The following is a 19,044-nucleotide window of genomic DNA, read 5'->3' as shown; positions in this document are numbered from 1 at the left end:
AATTGTGACACCGGAGGGGGGGAGGGATCCGATCAGCGGAGTTTCCACTTTAGGGTGGAATCCCCGCTTGAAGTTCCTCTTTAGATTGGACAGCTTGTGGGTGGAGCTGCAATGAGCTAAGAGGGCGGAGCATGGAACACATGGCATTTATTTTTCACAGCGGGTAGCCTCCTGCTGCATAAATTGAACACCATTATGAAAATCAGAGCCACTCCCGCAAGACCCCTTTTAAAAATTGTGCCACACCCAACCAAGAAGGTTACCCTTCAGCAGATGATTTTGGGTGCCATGGACAATTAATGGCGCCGCCGTCTCCCTGCTAAAGGCGTGCGTCGGGAAAGCACACAGTTTTAGGCTCGCAAAGCTGTGAACCAACCTACATTTTTAACAAAATGTTCAAAAAGTATTTTTTTTTTGGGGGGGTTCCTCACCTGGGAAGGAGAAGAGGCGACAGTCGACAGTCCGGCCGATAGACTGCAGCTTGACCACATCCATGGACTGCCCCAGATGCAGCGTGCTCGGGAGACTGCTGAGCGTGCCCCGAACGAACTCCGCGACCTCCGTCACCGAGAACATGGGCAGCAACTCCTCGAAGATGGCGGGAAAGGAGCTGAGCAGGGCAGCCTGCAGGGAGGAGCAGAGTGTCATGGACGGACCCTGGGGACCATACAACAATACATAAGAAAAAAAACACACAATGCACAGAATGACGCATGCACAACGCACAGCCCTCAGCAGGAAATCTCTTCTACAACTACAAGTCCCGGAATTTGTTGTTAATGGCGTCCCGTGGGTGGCCAACCAAAAATACGCCCGTCTTCAAATGTGGCAAAATGAGCCGTTAAAACAAACACCCAAAAGCTCAAACGCTTTAAAAAAGGCGCAGGAGCTGCTTTGCCATGTTTGAAATAAATGGGGTGCCCTAAGAATGGGGTGCCCTAAGAATGGGGTGCCCCAAAGAATGTGGTTCTCCAAGAATGTGGTGCTCCAAGAATGTGGTGCTCCAAGAATGGGGTTCCCTAAGAATGCGGTGCCCCAAGAATGCGGTGCCCCAAGAATGCGGTGCCCCAAGAATGCGGTGCCCTAAGAATGCGGTGCCCCAAGAATGGGGTGCCCCAAGAATGGGGTGCCCTAAGAATGCGGTGCCCCAAGAATGTGGTGCCCCAAGAATGCGGTGCCCTAAGAATGCAGTGCCCTAAGAATGGGGTTACCTAAGAATGGGGTGCCCTATGCCTGAGGGGCAAAAATGCGTCGCGATTTTGCTTGCTTTCATGAAATTCCAAAAGGTGAGTACTGCCCTAAATTTAAACAGCACACCGTGCCAAATTTAAAGGAATACAACTTCGAGGGGCCACATTATGTCCACGGAGGGCCACGCCTACTCAATGTGAACCTACCTGGGGAAGGGGAGACTGTGAAAATGCTTCCTTCTACCTACTAAAAATGTACAATGTTGCCGTCTGATCGCCGGGGGAGGGGAGACTGAGGAAATGCCTCCTCCTGCATGCAGCGGACTGATGACATCATCTCAGCCTAGGCAAAGTCACTGGCTGGATGAGATGATAAGAAGGTGGAGGATATAAAGTTAACGAAGAGGACTGTTACCGATTGGTTTACTCAGGGCCGTCTTTAATATTGATTGGACGCTGGGCAAAATTTTCTTGGGCCCGCCCTCTGTTTGTGCTCTCTCTGTATATGTGCTCTCGCTATGCGCATGCGTGCTCTTGCTGTATTGGTGTTTAGACATGTGCACTGCCGAAAAATTCATTCAGTTTTGTTTTTGATAAAAAAAAAAAAATTTCTTTATGTTTTTCGTGTCATTCGTTATGATCGCAATTCATAAAATCCAAAAATGCGTAAATTCGTAAAATAAAAAATTCGTAAACTCGAAAATGGCTAAATTCGTAGATTCAAAAATTCGTAAACTCAAAACTGGGTAAATTCGTAAATTTGAAAATTCATCAATTTGAAAATCTGAAAATAAGAAATAAAATCAGAAAATTCGAAAGAGTAACTAACTAACAACTAACTATTAAATTATAGGTATTGTAATTTCCTTTCAAATTCGGCTGTTAGACCCCTTTCACGCTGGGGCGGGGGGGGCGGTGTCAGTGGTAAAACGCTGCTATTTTTAGCGGCGATTTACTGCCAATTTCGCGGCGCTCTTCGGCTGCTAGCGGGGCGCGTTCACCCCCCGCTAGCGGGCTAGAAAGGGTTAAAACCACCGCAAGGCATGCTGCAGCAGCGCTATGCCAGCGGTATAGCCGCTCTGCCCCATTGATTTCAATGGGCAGGAGCGGTAAAGGAGCAGTGTATACACCGCTCCTTCACCGCTCCAAAGAAGCTGCTAGCAGGACTTTTTGTTAGCGTCCTGCCAGCGCACCGCTCCAGTGTGACAGCCCTCGGGGGCTTTCACATTGTAGAGACAGCAGTGGCCCTTTCAGGGCACTATTTTTAGCGATGTAGCACCCCTGCAAAGCTCCCCAGTGTGAAAGGGGTCTTAGTGAGCCTAACGAATACGAATTTATCCGACGATGCCAATTATCCGAAATAATGAATGCCGCATTGAAACAAATGGACCAGAACAAATTAATAATAAATAATAATAATAGTAATAACATTTTTTTATTATTATTATTGTTATTTTTTATTATAAATTTGTTACATTCTATTCGTTTAGATACAACACTCGTTATTTCGGATAATTCGTATTTTCGTATAAATTCGTATTTGTTATGTTCACTAACAGCCAAATTTGAAAGGAAATTCCATTACCTGGAATGTAATAGTTAGTAATAGTTAAGTTATTATTAGTTAGTTATTCTTTCAGATTTTCGAATTTTCGGGATTTTAGGATTTTTGAATTTACTAATTTTCAAAGTATTCTAATTTTATGACGATTATGAATAATTCGTTAAACAGGGTTTTCATTAATTCAGATTATCTGTCAAAATTTGTTTCAAAACTAATTCAGAACGAAAGGAATTGCACATTTTCAAAATATTCTTTATATATATTTGTAAATATATATTTACAAAATATATTTCCAAATTTTCAAAATATTCTAATTTATGATGATTATGAATAATTTGTTAAATTAAGTTTTCATTCATTCGGATTATTTGTCAAAATTTGTTTAAAAACTAATTCAGAATGAAACTAATTGCACATTTTCAAAATATTCTTTATATATATATATATATATATATATATATATATATATATATATATATATATATATATATATATATTTGTATTTGTAAATATATATTTACAATATATATTTACAAATTTTCTAAATATTTTAATTTATGATGATTATAAATAATTAAACGGGGGTTTTCATTCATTCGGATTATTTGCCCAAATTTTTTTTTTAAAAATTCAGAACGAAACAAATTGCACATTATCAAAATATTCTTTATATATATTTGTATTTGTAAATATATATTTACAATATATATTTACAAATTTTCTAAATATTTTAATTTATGATGATTATAAATAATTAAACGGGGGTTTTCATTCATTCGGATTATTTGTCAAAATTTGTTTAAAAAAAAATTCAGAACGAAACAAATTGCACATTATCAAAATATTCTTTATATATATTTGTATTTGTAAATATATATTTACAAAATATATTTCCAAATTTTCTAAATATTCTAATTTATGATGATTATGAATAATTCGTTAAAAGGGGGTTTTCCTTCATTCGGATTATTTGTCAAAATTTGTTTAAAAACAAATTCAGAACGAAAAGAATTGCACATTTTCAAAATATTCTTTATATATATTTGTATTTATAAATATATAATTACAAAATATATTTCCAAATTTTCAAAATATTGTAATTTATGATGATTATGAATAATTCGTTAAAAGGGGGTTTTCCTTAATTCGGATTATTTGTCAAAATTTGTTTAAAAACAAATTCAGAACGAAAAGAATTGCACATTTTCAAAATATTCTTTATATATATTTGTATTTGTAAATATATATTTACAAATACATATTTACACATTTTCTAAATATTCTAATTTATGATGATTATGAATAATTAATTAAACAGGGTTTTCATTAATTCGGATTATTTGTCAAAATTAGTTTAAAAACAAATTTTCGTTTAAAAACGAAACAAATTGCACGTGTCTATTTGTATTCTCATTATGTATACTCTCACTCAGGGGCGGACTGACAACTCATGGAGCCCCCGGGCAATAGGAGATTATGGGTCCCCTGGGCAATAGGAGAAGATTATGGGGCTCCCAGGCAATAGGAGATTATGGGGCCCCTGGGCAATAGGAGAAGATTATGGGGCTCCCAGGCAATAGGAAATTATGGGGCCCCTGGGCAATAGGAGAAGATTATGGGGCTCCCAGGCAATAGGAGATTATGGGGCCCCTGGGCAATAGGAGAAGATTATGGGGCTCCCAGGCAATAGGAGAAGATTATGGGGCCCCTGGGCAATAGGAGAAGATTATGGGGCTCCCAGGCAATAGGAGATTATGGGGCCCCTGGGCAATAGGAGAAGATTATGGGGCTCCCAGGCAATAGGAGAAGATTATGGGGCTCCCACGCAATAGGAGATTATAGGGCCCCTGGGCAATAGGAGAAGATTATGGGGCTCCCAGGCAATAGGAGAAGATTATGGGGCTCCCAGGCAATAGGAGATTATGGGGCCCCTGGGCAATAGGAGAAGATTATGGGGCCCCCTAGTCAATAGATTATGGGGCCGCTTAGTGGCATGGGCCCCTCGGGCAGTGCCCGAGTGCCCGAATGGTCAGTCCGCCCCTGCTCTCACTATGTGTATGTGATCTTGCACTAGGTGTATATATGTGTCCTTACTAATATGTTCATATGTTTTAAATAACGTGCTGAGCTCTCCCATGGATATGTCTTGATACATTTTTGTCTGTTGTATTTTCCACGTCTCCCCTGTAGCAGGAAATCAGCCGTGCATTGGACAATATCCTCCCTCATCTCTCCATGGATCCTGGGAATCACAGAATAACACTCCATGAAATGAAGGAGGTAGTAGTAATGTAGTAGCATTTCATATATTTTTGCTCTCTGATTCCCAGGCTTCCATGATATTTACTGAAACCCTCCGACATAAACCAGCTTTGTATTTTTTTTTGTTTTTGTTTTTTTTGTTTCTGGTCCTTTATTTAATAAAAACCCATTTTAAACCACGGACACTTTTTTTTTGTATCCTCCATGATTGGTTGATGTCAGGCGGTCTCCCCGATCTCCAGCGTCGGCAGCTTTCTCCGCGTTGTAATGCTTTTCTCTATATTTGTCATTGAATTTACCTTCGATCCATAAAGGACGAATCCCCCGTGGAGAAGTGCAGCGCTTTGTAAATACGGATAGAGGTAAAAAAAAAAAAAAAAATGCCGGGGAAGCAAATCTTTGGCACAAATAGCACTCGGCAAGACAAAACGTCTCCGCTGCACATTGATTGTGGGGCAGCCAAGGTCACTACGAGGATGATAAAGGTCGCGGCGAAGGCTAAAAATACCGGATAATAGTAAATCTACACAATAGCATTTTTTTATAGCAAACTACAGGCAATTAAGGCCGAATCCCAGGAGCCGCGCCGCCAACCAGGCCTGCAAATGTCCCATCTCCATCCTTCCAGCTCATGTTCTATGGATTTTACGAGGTCATGGATTTCTCCGGGTTTTATACATCCTACTACTTGCTGAAATGCAGAAACCTTCTTTCTCAATCCAGATTCAGCTTTTAGAGGACAGGGATATATTTAACTCTATATGGCCAAAAGTATGTGCATCTCCCTCCTCCGAATGGTGGAGTTCAGGTGCCTCCGGTGAAGGGTTCTGGTAATCCTCCATCATACAAAGACATTGTAGACAATTCTGCTCTTCCAACCTTGTGGTAACAGTTTGGTAAAGACCCTTTTCTGTTCCACTATGACTGTCCCTCCCCCCCCCCCCCCCCGCCCTGTGTACAAAGCCAGCTCCATAAAGACATGGTGTGACCCGTCTGGTGTGGAGGAACTCAAGTGGCCTTTACAGAGCCCCAATCTCATCTCTACTGAAAACCTTAGAACACCAATGGTGGGCCAGGTCTTCTCATCCAACATCAGTAGTTTCATACCTGACCTCACAGATGTTATAGCTGCAGAGGGGGAACCTTCATAATAATGGTAACCATGTGGGAGACAAGGATTCTATATTCATATCTATAAAAGAGGGACAACTCCATATTAATGGGAATGGGGGAGACTCCATATTAATGGTAATGGGGGGGGGGAGGGGTCTTCATATTAGTGGCCATGGGGGTGGGTGGCAACTCATGGGGGATAATCCATATTAATGGAAATATGTGGGCAACTCCATAATAATGGTAATGGGGGCAACTTCATTTTAGTGGTCATATCGGGGGGGGGGGGCACCTCCATATTAGTGAAAATAGGGGAGACTCCATATTAATGGCCATGGGGGGGGGGGCAGCTCCATGTTAATGGGAATAGAGGAGAAAGGGGATACATATTAGTGGCCATAGGAAGGCAACTCCATATTAATGGCCATGAGGGGAGCAACTGTATATTAATAGTAATGAAAGAGACTCCATATTAATAGCAATGGGTGGGTAACTCCATATTTATGGTAACATGGAGGGACAACACCATATTAATGGCCATGAGGGAGGCAACTCCATAATAATAGTAATGGGGTGGGGAAGTCCATATTAGTGACCAAATGGGGAACAATTTTATTATTGGTAATGGGGGAAGGCCCTATATTAATGGCCATTGGTGGGCAACTTCATATTAATGGTAATAGGGGAGACTCCATATTAATGGCCATGGGGGGCAACTCCATATTATTAGTAATGGGGTTTCAAACTCCATATTAGTGGTCAAGGAGGTCAACTTTATATTGATGCTAATGGGGGAAGGCTCCATATTAATGGCCATTGGTAGGGAGCTTTGTATTAATGGTAATGGGGTGAGGAAGTCTGAATTAGTGGCAGGGGGGTGGGGGAGCAACTAAATATTAATGGTAAAATGGTAATGGGGGAGACTCCATATTAATGGCCATGGGGAGCAACTTCATAATAATGATAATGGGGGGGGGGACTCCATATTAATGGCCATTGGTAGGGAACTTCGTATTAATGGTAATGGGGTGAGGAAGACTGAATTAGTGGCCATGGGGGGTGGGGGTAAGGGGGGAACAACTAAATATTAATGGTAAAATGGTAATGAGGGAGACTCCATATTAATGGCCATGGGGGGCAACTTCATAATAATGATAATGGCGGGGACTCCATATTAATGGGAATGGGGAAGGCAAATCCATATTAATGGTAAGGGGGGGGGGGGGGCTCCATATTAATGGTAAAGGGGGAGGCTCCATATTAATGGTAGGGAACTTCGTATTAATGGTAATAAGGTGAGGAAGTTCATATTGGTGGCCATGGGGGAGGGGCAACTAAATATTAATAGTAATGGGGGGGGAGACTCCATATTAATGGCCATGGGTGGCAACTCCATAATAATGATAATGGAGGAGACTCCATATTAATGGCAATGGGGGAGACTCCATATTAATGGCCATTGAGGGGGCAACTCCATATTAATGATAATGGAGGAGACTCCATAATAATGGCCATAGAAGGGGGGCAACACCATATTATTGGTAATGGAGGGGGGTACTCTATATCAATGGCCATTGGTGGGCAACTTCATATTAATGCTAATGGGGTGGGGAAATCCATATTATAAGCAATGGGGGGGTAGGGGCAACTCCATATTAATTGCAAAGGGGGAGACTCCATATTAATGGCAATGGGTGAGTAACCCCATATAAGCAGTAATGGAGGAGGCTCCATATTAATAGTGGGGGGGGGGGGGGCAACTCCATGGCTGTGGCTTTGGGACAGTATATCTAACCAGCTAATAAAGATGTGAGTTCCACAATCTTTTACCCATATAATATAGTGTTTGCCTCGTAAGTTGTCTTACTAAATCTGCTAAAGCACTGATAACGATTCCAAGCCCTGAAGAGAGAGTGTGTTGGCTGCCGAAATGTGTTGGGTACTTTATGAGCTCTTATTATAGACTTTTACCACTTGGTCCAGCACTCTTGTTGTGTGTTCATGCTTTTGAGTCACAATCTGAGGACCCAACAGAGGGGAACCTTGCCCCAATGTGAGCAGCCTCACCAGAAGCAGTGAACTCATTGAATGATGGATGATGTTTTCTCAGTTTTCATGAAGAAATACGGTTTTGAAGACCCAGCATCTCTTGGTTCTGTCGTTTTGAGGTATTCAATGCTGTCTTTGTCCTCCATAGGGCTAAAAATAATAGGAAAATCCAACTTTTCGAGTTGTCACCAAAGGGAAATGTTCCACCAAGAGGATTACCTTCATTTTCCCAAAAAACTGGAAAGCCCATCTGTGACGTCTCATCATAATCATGCCTTCAGACAGACACAAATTATAAACACAGAAGTGAGATAGTTACATAGTTAGTCTGGTTGAAAAGGGACCATCCAGTTCAACCGATAGGACATATAAAGCAAGTAGAGGACATTGACCACAAATCCCAAGTGAAGTATCATGTAGATCTTCTTCTCCAGATATGGAACTCAGAGACCCCCCCCTGCCAACGTGTAACTCGCCCACCACAGAATCCTTCAGTAACTTTTTAAAGTGGTTGTAAACCCTTACAAACCACTTTGACCTACAGGTAAGCCTAGATTAAGGCTTACCTGTAGGTCCAAGCAATATCTCCTAAACCTATATGGTTTAGGAGATATTTGCCCGAAAACGGGCACCGCTGTCTACGGCGCATGCGCAGGCGCACTGAGCGCGGCAGTTCCAAGAATGGAGCTGCCGCATTTGTCGACTCCTGTGCGCATGCGCGGGAGTGACGGCTTCGCCGAATGACAGCGGCGGAGCTGCGAGACGCCACCAGCAAGATGGATGCGGCGGACTACAGGGGACAGCGGCGACTTCGCTGGCTCCTGTGTCAGGTAAGTGACACATAATGGGCTACTATGCGATGTGATGCGATGCGATGCATAGTAGTCCATTATGCTTTACCTTTGCAGGGAAAAAAAGAGGAAGTAAACTCATCAAGGTTTACTTCCTCTTTAATCTATGTAACTGTATATGTTGCCAATTCTGAAGAATTATGACTTATTAGTCCATTGAGCTGATGGATTGTGCCGTGATGAGAAAAGGGAGCAGGTGGATGAACAGTGGAGGAAGGAATGAGGGTGATGATAGGTTGGGTGGTGTGCAAATGATGAGGTCAGGATATACTGATCAGAAGGTGGATTCAATGAACATAAATTGTGCAGATTTGGAGGCCAACACAAGTTAAGAAAATTCTGTCACACTCCCCCTTTGTGTCCGGTGGCGTTTCATTGGGTGGTGCAGCACAAGGTTGGTTAGGTGACCATTGCATTCTCTAAGGTGCACAGTACAGATTTCACAGGTGCATTTCGGTGGGGGTAAAGGGGTGGGGGGGGGGGGGTGGCTTTACTTACGAAGCAGACTGTTGACGGGCTGGTGGAGCCCCCAGTCTTTTGATTGTCTGACTCCCCCTTGCCGCTCACCTCTCCTCCAGACGAGGCTTGCTTTAAATGTATTGGAGAGGATCAGGAGCAGAGAGGGGGTAGAAGGGGAAGCAGAGGGAACGAGAGGGGGGCGAGATCACATTAAGGGCAGTTAAAGCAAAAAAAAAAATTGTCGTAAAGCAGGACATAATCAGAGAACATTCATCTACAAAAACAAGAGGGCAACGTGGCTGTTTTCACTGTATTGTTTGCAATAGTTAAATACAAGTCTTCCACAATTTCGGTCGGGTTCAACGGCAAATATTGTGTTATCGTCCAATAGCAACCGGTCAGAACTAATCTGCCCGGAAATGAATGGCTTCCTGTGGCAATTGTCTTGATTTTCTAAAACAGACCCAAAGTGTGGTGGTCCTTACCTGTGTGAAGAGGAGGGTATCGGAGCTCCGTGTGTCCAGGCTCAGCACAAAACGCATGGACTGGAACAGGTCGTGGATGCTGCAGCGGAACTGCTCCTCCTCCAAGCCTCCGGTGGACCGTGCGAAGAGCAGGCGAGACTGGATGATGAATTTAAAGAGGATTTCCAAAGCCTGCAAAGAGACATCATCATTTTCTAACAAAGCCATGTGATCTTCATGGTAGAGCTGATATGGGAATCAATGGGTTTGTTGATGAACAAAGGGTTAGGATTCCTCTGTTCCTCAATATATAACATCATGTGGCCAGCCAAAGAGGGGCCACTTTTTGCCACAAGAACAGATTAAAAGGAGTTTCCCTAACCTGCTACGAAGGTGCAGTTAGCTATTTTGCCACTAGTTAGATCTGTGCCAGGTTAGTGTCTGGGTACAACAGACAGTGTCATCAGGTGGTAGGCTCCTTTTAGGTAGAGCCCTCCTGCAGTGATGTCATGGGTGAGGGAGCACCCGCATACAGGGCTGGACTCAGGGGCGGACTGACCATTGGGGCACTCGGGCACTGCCCGAGGGCCCCATGCCACTAGGGGGCCCCACCAGGGTTGCCAGCCTCAATAAAACCAGGGACAGTATGTAAAAATCTGTGTTTTTTTAAAAATCCCAAGATTTTTAAAAGTTTTCAGTGTGTGTCTGTGTGTGTATACTGTATGTGTGTGTATACTGTGTGGCCCCATAATATTCTATTGCCGGGGGGCCCCATAATCTCCTATTGCCCGGGGGCCCCATGAGTTGTCAGTCCACCCTTGGCTGGACTGGGACAAAAATTTTGCCCTGGAATTCATCCAGACCAGCCCACTTTAATTTTGCAAACAAGCACAAAAACAGTATATAAAACTATACGTAATTGTGCAAAAAAACATAAGTAGCATAACATAAGGAGTCCTCATTAACCTCTTTTATTATTTCACTTATTCTCCTCTAGTGATGGCCGAACGGTTCGCCCGGCGGTCGTTTCGCGGCGAATTTCCGACATTCGCGGTCCGCACGTTCGAACGCCTTTTTCCGTCGTTCGCCGCGGCGGACTTACGTGTTTAATGTATACAAGAACTTTAACCTTTGGTGACACGTTTATCATGTGATACAGGACAGCCAATTGAGACATGACAGCACATGGACACTTGTACATTCCCCCTAACCTATAAATACACCCGATCCGGTGGCCATTTTACATTCTTTCTTCTGTTAAGATAGGGACAGGTTCCTGTGTGGAGTAGGGAGAGATAAACCACTAGCTATTTGGTACACAAAAGTTCTTTTCAGGACTGGTATAGGTGTTAGGTGTTGATAGGTTTGCTGTGCTGCTGATTCTTGCAGCAGCCTGAGTGTCTTTTGTTAGTTTAGAGAAAGGGAAAGGACGGTGTATGCTACAGGGACAGCCAGATTAGTCTTTCATCATCATCATCATCATCATCATCATTAGCTGTTACTATCAAGGTCCACAAAAGAGCTGTTCCAGTAACCACTAATCGTTCTCTTTTTTTGCCAATTTGTATAGGGACAGGAAGGAAGCAGTGTTGTCAGGCAGTGAGGGTAATTTTAAAGACTTGCTGTTATTATTAGTTCCACAAAGGTTCTTTTCAGGACTGGTATCAGTGGTACAGTAATAGGCTTGTACATGTATAATATTCTTTCTTCCAAATATAGAAAGGATATTATACTTGACTGCTGCCCTTCTGCTGCAGTCTGCTAAACATTCACAACTCACTTGTTCCACAAAAGTTCTTATAAGGACTGGTAACTTGGTATAGGGTGCTACGGTACATAGGCTTGAGTGCGGTACAGTCTGCTGTTCTGTAAGGACCGCTATCGGTCCACAATAGATAGGGTTGACGTGCACCACTGCTGACCGCTGCCCTATACTGCAGCAGTCCTTCAGCGGTATAGGGACTGACGTACAGTCTGCTAATCACTAACACACAACCTGCTTGTTCCACAAAAGTTCTTATAAGGACTGGTAACTTGGTATAGGGTGCTACGGTACATAGGCTTGAGTGCGGTACAGTCTGCTGTTCTGTAAGGACCGCTATCGGTCCACAATAGATAGGGTTGACGTGCACCACTGCTGACCGCTGCCCTATACTGCAGCAGTCCTTCAGCGGTATAGGGACTGACGTACAGTCTGCTAAACACTAATACACAACCTGCTTGGTCCACAAAAGTTCTTATAAGGACTGGTAACTTGGTATAGGGTGCTACGGTACATAGGCTTGAGTGCGGTACAGTCTGCTGTTCTGTAAGGACCGCTATCGGTCCACAATAGATAGGGTTGACGTGCACCACTGCTGACCGCTGCCCTATACTGCAGCAGTCCTTCAGCGGTATAGGGACTGACGTACAGTCTGCTAAACACTAATACACAACCTGCTTGGTCCACAAAAGTTCTTATAAGGACTGGTAACTTGGTATAGGGTGCTACGGTACATAGGCTTGAGTGCGGTACAGTCTGCTGTTCTGTAAGGACCGCTATCGGTCCACAATAGATAGGGTTGACGTGCACCACTGCTGACCGCTCACCTATACTGCAGCAGTCCTTCAGCGGTATAGGGACTGACGTACAGTCTGCTAATCACTAACACACAACCTGCTTGTTCCACAAAAGTTCTTATAAGGACTGGTAACTTGGTATAGGGTGCTACGGTACATAGGCTTGAGTGCGGTACAGTCTGCTGTTCTGTAAGGACCGCTATCGGTCCACAATAGATAGGGTTGACGTGCACCACTGCTGACCGCTGCCCTATACTGCAGCAGTCCTTCAGCGGTATAGGGACTGACGTACAGTCTGCTAAACACTAACACACAACCTGCTTGGTCCACAAAAGTTCTTATAAGGACTGGTAACTTGGTATAGGGTGCTACGGTACATAGGCTTGAGTGCGGTACAGTCTGCTGTTCTGTAAGGACCGCTATCGGTCCACAATAGATAGGGTTGACGTGCACCACTGCTGACCGCTGCCCTATACTGCAGCAGTCCTTCAGCGGTATAGGGACTGACGTACAGTCTGCTAAACACTAATACACAACCTGCTTGGTCCACAAAAGTTCTTATAAGGACTGGTAACTTGGTATAGGGTGCTACGGTACATAGGCTTGAGTGCGGTACAGTCTGCTGTTCTGTAAGGACCGCTATCGGTCCACAATAGATAGGGTTGACGTGCACCACTGCTGACCGCTCACCTATACTGCAGCAGTCCTTCAGCGGTATAGGGACTGACGTACAGTCTGCTAATCACTAACACACAACCTGCTTGTTCCACAAAAGTTCTTATAAGGACTGGTAACTTGGTATAGGGTGCTACGGTACATAGGCTTGAGTGCGGTACAGTCTGCTGTTCTGTAAGGACCGCTATCGGTCCACAATAGATAGGGTTGACGTGCACCACTGCTGACCGCTGCCCTATACTGCAGCAGTCCTTCAGCGGTATAGGGACTGACGTACAGTCTGCTAAACACTAATACACAACCTGCTTGGTCCACAAAAGTTCTTATAAGGACTGGTAACTTGGTATAGGGTGCTACGGTACATAGGCTTGAGTGCGGTACAGTCTGCTGTTCTGTAAGGACCGCTATCGGTCCACAATAGATAGGGTTGACGTGCACCACTGCTGACCGCTGCCCTATACTGCAGCAGTCCTTCAGCGGTATAGGGACTGACGTACAGTCTGCTAAACACTAATACACAACCTGCTTGGTCCACAAAAGTTCTTATAAGGACTGGTAACTTGGTATAGGGTGCTACGGTACATAGGCTTGAGTGCGGTACAGTCTGCTGTTCTGTAAGGACCGCTATCGGTCCACAATAGATAGGGTTGACGTGCACCACTGCTGACCGCTCACCTATACTGCAGCAGTCCTTCAGCGGTATAGGGACTGACGTACAGTCTGCTAATCACTAACACACAACCTGCTTGTTCCACAAAAGTTCTTATAAGGACTGGTAACTTGGTATAGGGTGCTACGGTACATAGGCTTGAGTGCGGTACAGTCTGCTGTTCTGTAAGGACCGCTATCGGTCCACAATAGATAGGGTTGACGTGCACCACTGCTGACCGCTGCCCTATACTGCAGCAGTCCTTCAGCGGTATAGGGACTGACGTACAGTCTGCTAAACACTAACACACAACCTGCTTGGTCCACAAAAGTTCTTATAAGGACTGGTAACTTGGTATAGGGTGCTACGGTACATAGGCTTGAGTGCGGTACAGTCTGCTGTTCTGTAAGGACCGCTATCGGTCCACAATAGATAGGGTTGACGTGCACCACTGCTGACCGCTGCCCTATACTGCAGCAGTCCTTCAGCGGTATAGGGACTGACGTACAGTCTGCTAAACACTAATACACAACCTGCTTGGTCCACAAAAGTTCTTATAAGGACTGGTAACTTGGTATAGGGTGCTACGGTACATAGGCTTGAGTGCGGTACAGTCTGCTGTTCTGTAAGGACCGCTATCGGTCCACAATAGATAGGGTTGACGTGCACCACTGCTGACCGCTCACCTATACTGCAGCAGTCCTTCAGCGGTATAGGGACTGACGTACAGTCTGCTAATCACTAACACACAACCTGCTTGTTCCACAAAAGTTCTTATAAGGACTGGTAACTTGGTATAGGGTGCTACGGTACATAGGCTTGAGTGCGGTACAGTCTGCTGTTCTGTAAGGACCGCTATCGGTCCACAATAGATAGGGTTGACGTGCACCACTGCTGACCGCTGCCCTATACTGCAGCAGTCCTTCAGCGGTATAGGGACTGACGTACAGTCTGCTAAACACTAATACACAACCTGCTTGGTCCACAAAAGTTCTTATAAGGACTGGTAACTTGGTATAGGGTGCTACGGTACATAGGCTTGAGTGCGGTACAGTCTGCTGTTCTGTAAGGACCGCTATCGGTCCACAATAGATAGGGTTGACGTGCACCACTGCTGACCGCTGCCCTATACTGCAGCAGTCCTTCAGCGGTATAGGGACTGACGTACAGTCTGCTAAACACTAATACACAACCTGCTTGGTCCACAAAAGTTCTTATAAGGACTGGTAACTTGGTATAGGGTGCTACGGTACATAGGCTTGAGTGCGGTACAGTCTGCTGTTCTGTAAGGACCGCTATCGGTCCACAATAGATAGGGTTGACGTGCACCACTGCTGACCGCTCACCTATACTGCAGCAGTCCTTCAGCGGTATAGGGACTGACGTACAGTCTGCTAATCACTAACACACAACCTGCTTGTTCCACAAAAGTTCTTATAAGGACTGGTAACTTGGTATAGGGTGCTACGGTACATAGGCTTGAGTGCGGTACAGTCTGCTGTTCTGTAAGGACCGCTATCGGTCCACAATAGATAGGGTTGACGTGCACCACTGCTGACCGCTGCCCTATACTGCAGCAGTCCTTCAGCGGTATAGGGACTGACGTACAGTCTGCTAAACACTAATACACAACCTGCTTGGTCCACAAAAGTTCTTATAAGGACTGGTAACTTGGTATAGGGTGCTACGGTACATAGGCTTGAGTGCGGTACAGTCTGCTGTTCTGTAAGGACCGCTATCGGTCCACAATAGATAGGGTTGACGTGCACCACTGCTGACCGCTCACCTATACTGCAGCAGTCCTTCAGCGGTATAGGGACTAAGAGTTTTGTCACAGGGTCATTTAAAAAATGACATGCAGAGGAAGAGGCAGGCCCTTCCGCAGGGGTGGTAGGGGTAGGGCAGGAGCAACAGGCTTGAGCCAAAGTGGGAAGTTGCAGAAGGTGCGTTCAATTACTTTAAAGGATGCACCAGACTTGGTTGAGTGGCTCGCTCAGCCTTACTCTTCTGCACCCTCCTCATCCTCTCGATCTGCACCCTCTTCTTCACTCTCTGCTATGTGCACCCCCAAAGACACTACCACCAACAACACGACCACCACCACCACCACCACATACCTTCCGCTTGAGTCACTGGAATTATTTTCCGATCCATATCAAGAGGACATTTCTGATGCGCAGCCACTCTTGGTATTGGATCAGGAAGAGGAGGTAGCAACAAGCGCTACTCAGCAGTCTGACGCCAGTACCCAGATCAGCCCAAGGAGGAGGTTGGTCCCCGGTGTTGCTGCCTACTCTACTTATAGCGGTGGGGAAGGTGACGTTGATGATGACGTGTCTAGTGATGTCACGTGGGTGCCCACAAGAGAGGAAGAGGAGGGGAGTTCAGAGGGAGATATGGACCAGCAGATAGGGAGGAGAAGCAGCAATGACTTACATTGCACAGCAGGGACAAAGCAGACTGCAAATGTATCAGGAGCGAGTCATCGACCATGTACGGTCACATCTGGCGCTCCCAGGACACCGGCACATGGCTCCGCAGTGTGGGCTTTTTTTAACGTGTCCGCTGCTGACAATAGCGTTGCCATCTGCAATCTTTGCAGTCAACGCGTTAGTCGCGGTAAGCCCAATACTCACCTAGGGACGACCGCCTTAAGAAGGCACATGAGCAGCCATCACCGAGCCCAGTGGGAGCAACGGAACACACAAAGCCACACTGCAGGCTCTCACCGTCCAGCCTCGTCTTCTACTTCTCCTTCTCCTCTCTCCTCACAATTGTCCTCCACTCCACCTTCCATCACGCCAAGCTCACATTTTTCTGCAAAAAGGCAGGCTTCCGTGGGCCTAATGTTTGAGCGTAAAAAAATGATGACGCCGGATAACCCTCTTGCCCAACGGTTGGCGGCTGGCTTGTCAGAACTCATAGCCCGCCAACTACTGCCATATAAACTGGTGGACTCGGAGGCCTTTCGCAAATTTGTGGCCATTGGAACACCACAATGGAAGGTCCCAGGAAGGAAGTATTTCTCAGAGAAGGGCATCCCAGAGCTATATGGCCATGTTCAGCGGCAAGTGAATGTATCTCTGGCACACAGTGTCGGTGCCAAGATACATCTGACCACAGACACGTGGTCTAGCAAACACGGGCAGGGAAGGTATATCAGTTTTACTGCCCACTGGGTGAACCTTCTGACGGCCGTCAAGCATGTAACCCGTGGCACCCGTGTAGATTTGGTTTTACCGCCACGGATTGCATGCAGGCCTGACTCTTCTTCTCCTCCTCCTACTCCATCCTCCTCCCTCTCCTCCTCAGCTGCCTCCTCCTTTTCCGCTGCTAGCGTCTCTTCCACTGCACCGCCCAAGCTCCCCAGAACCTATTCCACATGCCAGGTGAGACGTTGCCATGCCGTGCTGCGTCTGTTGTGCCTGGAAGCAAAGAGCCACACTGGCCCGGCACTCCTTTCAGCTTTGCGTTCACAGGCAGATGAGTGGCTAACACCGCTCAATTTGACAGTTGGTAAAGTGGTGTGTGACAACGGTGCCAATCTGCTTAGCGCATTGAAACAGGGCAAAATCACGCACGTGCCGTGCATGGCACACGTCTTAAACTTGGTCGTGCAGCGATTCCTTGTCAAATACCCTGGGGTCCAGGACATCTTGCGGCAGGCAAGGAAAATCTCGGCCCATTTCAGAAGATCTTACACGGCCATGGCTCGCCTTGCTGACATTCAGCGGCGACACCATCTGCCGGTCAGACGTCTTATTTGCGATTGCCCGACGCGATGGAACTCAACCTTCTATATGCTTGATAGGCTGCTCCAGCAGAAACGTGCAGTTAACGTCTACCTGTATGAACTCTGCGAAAGAAACGGTTCTGGGGAGCTGGGTTTTTTTTCACCGCGCCAGTGGCTGCTCATGCGCGACACATGCAGACTTCTGCGGCCATTTGAGGAGATCACCAAACTGGTCAGTCGCAGCCATGGCGCCATCAGTGACATGGTACCTTATGCCTTCTTTCTGGAGCGTGCATTGCGTCGTGTCATTGATCAGGCTGTGGAGGAGCAGGAGCGGGAAGATGAGGAAGTCGCAATGCTGGATGAATTCCCAGGGGGGGCTACTCTATCTGAGACAAGTCAACAACAGGAGTCTGATGAGGAGTCAGAGGAGGATGGTGCCGGGGCGGATGAGCAGGAGCAAGAAGAGCATGCTTTAAACCTTTCTGGGATCCCTGTTGTGCGAGGATGGGGAGAGGAGAATGAAGAGGACGACATTATCCTGGATGATGAGCAGGAGCCAGGCCACCACACCGCTTCCACTTTAGTGCAAATGGGGGCCTTCATGCTCCAGTGTTTTAATAGGGACCCCCGTATAAAAAGCATGAGGGTCAAGGACCAGTACTGGGTGGCAACGTACTTAGACCCCCGGTACAAACACAAAATGGCGGAAATGTTACCGCCGTCGCAGAGGGCTGTCAGAATGCAGCACTTCCAGGCCTTGCTTCGAGAAATGCTGCATTCTGCTTTTGCGTGCGCTGGCAGAGGAGCAATTCCCACTCCCAGAGAAGGATTTGCGGGTACCAATCCAACAGCGCCTGCAAGAAGAGGCCGGTTTGAAGATGTGTTGGTGACTTCGGATATGAGGTCATTCTTTCAGCCGACCCATCGACAGGTGTCATCCGGATCCAGCATCAGGGAACGCCTAGACCGTCAGGTGTCCGACTACATTGGGTTAACGGCCGATGTGGACGCTCTGAGGAGTGATGAACCCCTAGACTACTGGGTGGGCAGGCTTGACCTCTGGCCAGAGCTTGCCCAATTTGCAATCGAACTGTTGGCTTGCCCCTCATCCAGTGTCCTGTCCGAAAGGACGTTCAGCGCAGCAGGGGGGATTGTGACCGATAAGCGTACTCGCCTAGCTCACCACAGTGTTAACTACCTCACATTTCTAAAAATGAATGAGGCATGGATCTCGGAGGAATTCAACACATGTGATCAGTAGACCATGTATATGTCTATAAACAATTTTTGGAATCAAGCACACAGACCTTCTTAATTCATTTGGCTCACTTCCCTGACCCAAAAAAGCACACCGTACTATATGCCCCTACCCTCCTCTTTGAAGAGGTTGAGCGGTGTCATATTTCTACTGGGGCTGCTTATTATGAGGGGTTCCCACCATCCCTGTGCTGTGCTGACTTCCTCCTGGGTGTT

The 19,044-nt window shown here is 46.0% G+C and overlaps 1 protein-coding gene across 1 annotated transcript in view; it reads right to left on the bottom strand.

Moving 5' to 3' along the window:
• Positions 1 to 19,044, bottom strand: part of DOCK3 (dedicator of cytokinesis 3) — a 189,767-nt gene that overhangs the window by 38,977 nt on the left and 131,746 nt on the right. Inside the window, 4 exon segments of the mRNA XM_077451060.1 lie at positions 159 to 171; positions 432 to 624; positions 9,528 to 9,617; positions 9,974 to 10,144. Coding sequence (XP_077307186.1) covers positions 159 to 171; positions 432 to 624; positions 9,528 to 9,617; positions 9,974 to 10,144 — 467 coding nt within the window.

Source organism: Lithobates pipiens, unplaced genomic scaffold (assembly GCF_037356315.1).
Source record: "Lithobates pipiens isolate NorthernLeopardFrog02 unplaced genomic scaffold, aLitPip1_a1.2 Scaffold_23, whole genome shotgun sequence".
Lineage (NCBI taxonomy): Eukaryota > Metazoa > Chordata > Amphibia > Anura > Ranidae > Lithobates > Lithobates pipiens.
The sequence above is the reverse complement of the archived record's forward strand: the minus strand, read 5'-3'. Positions and strand labels throughout refer to the sequence as shown.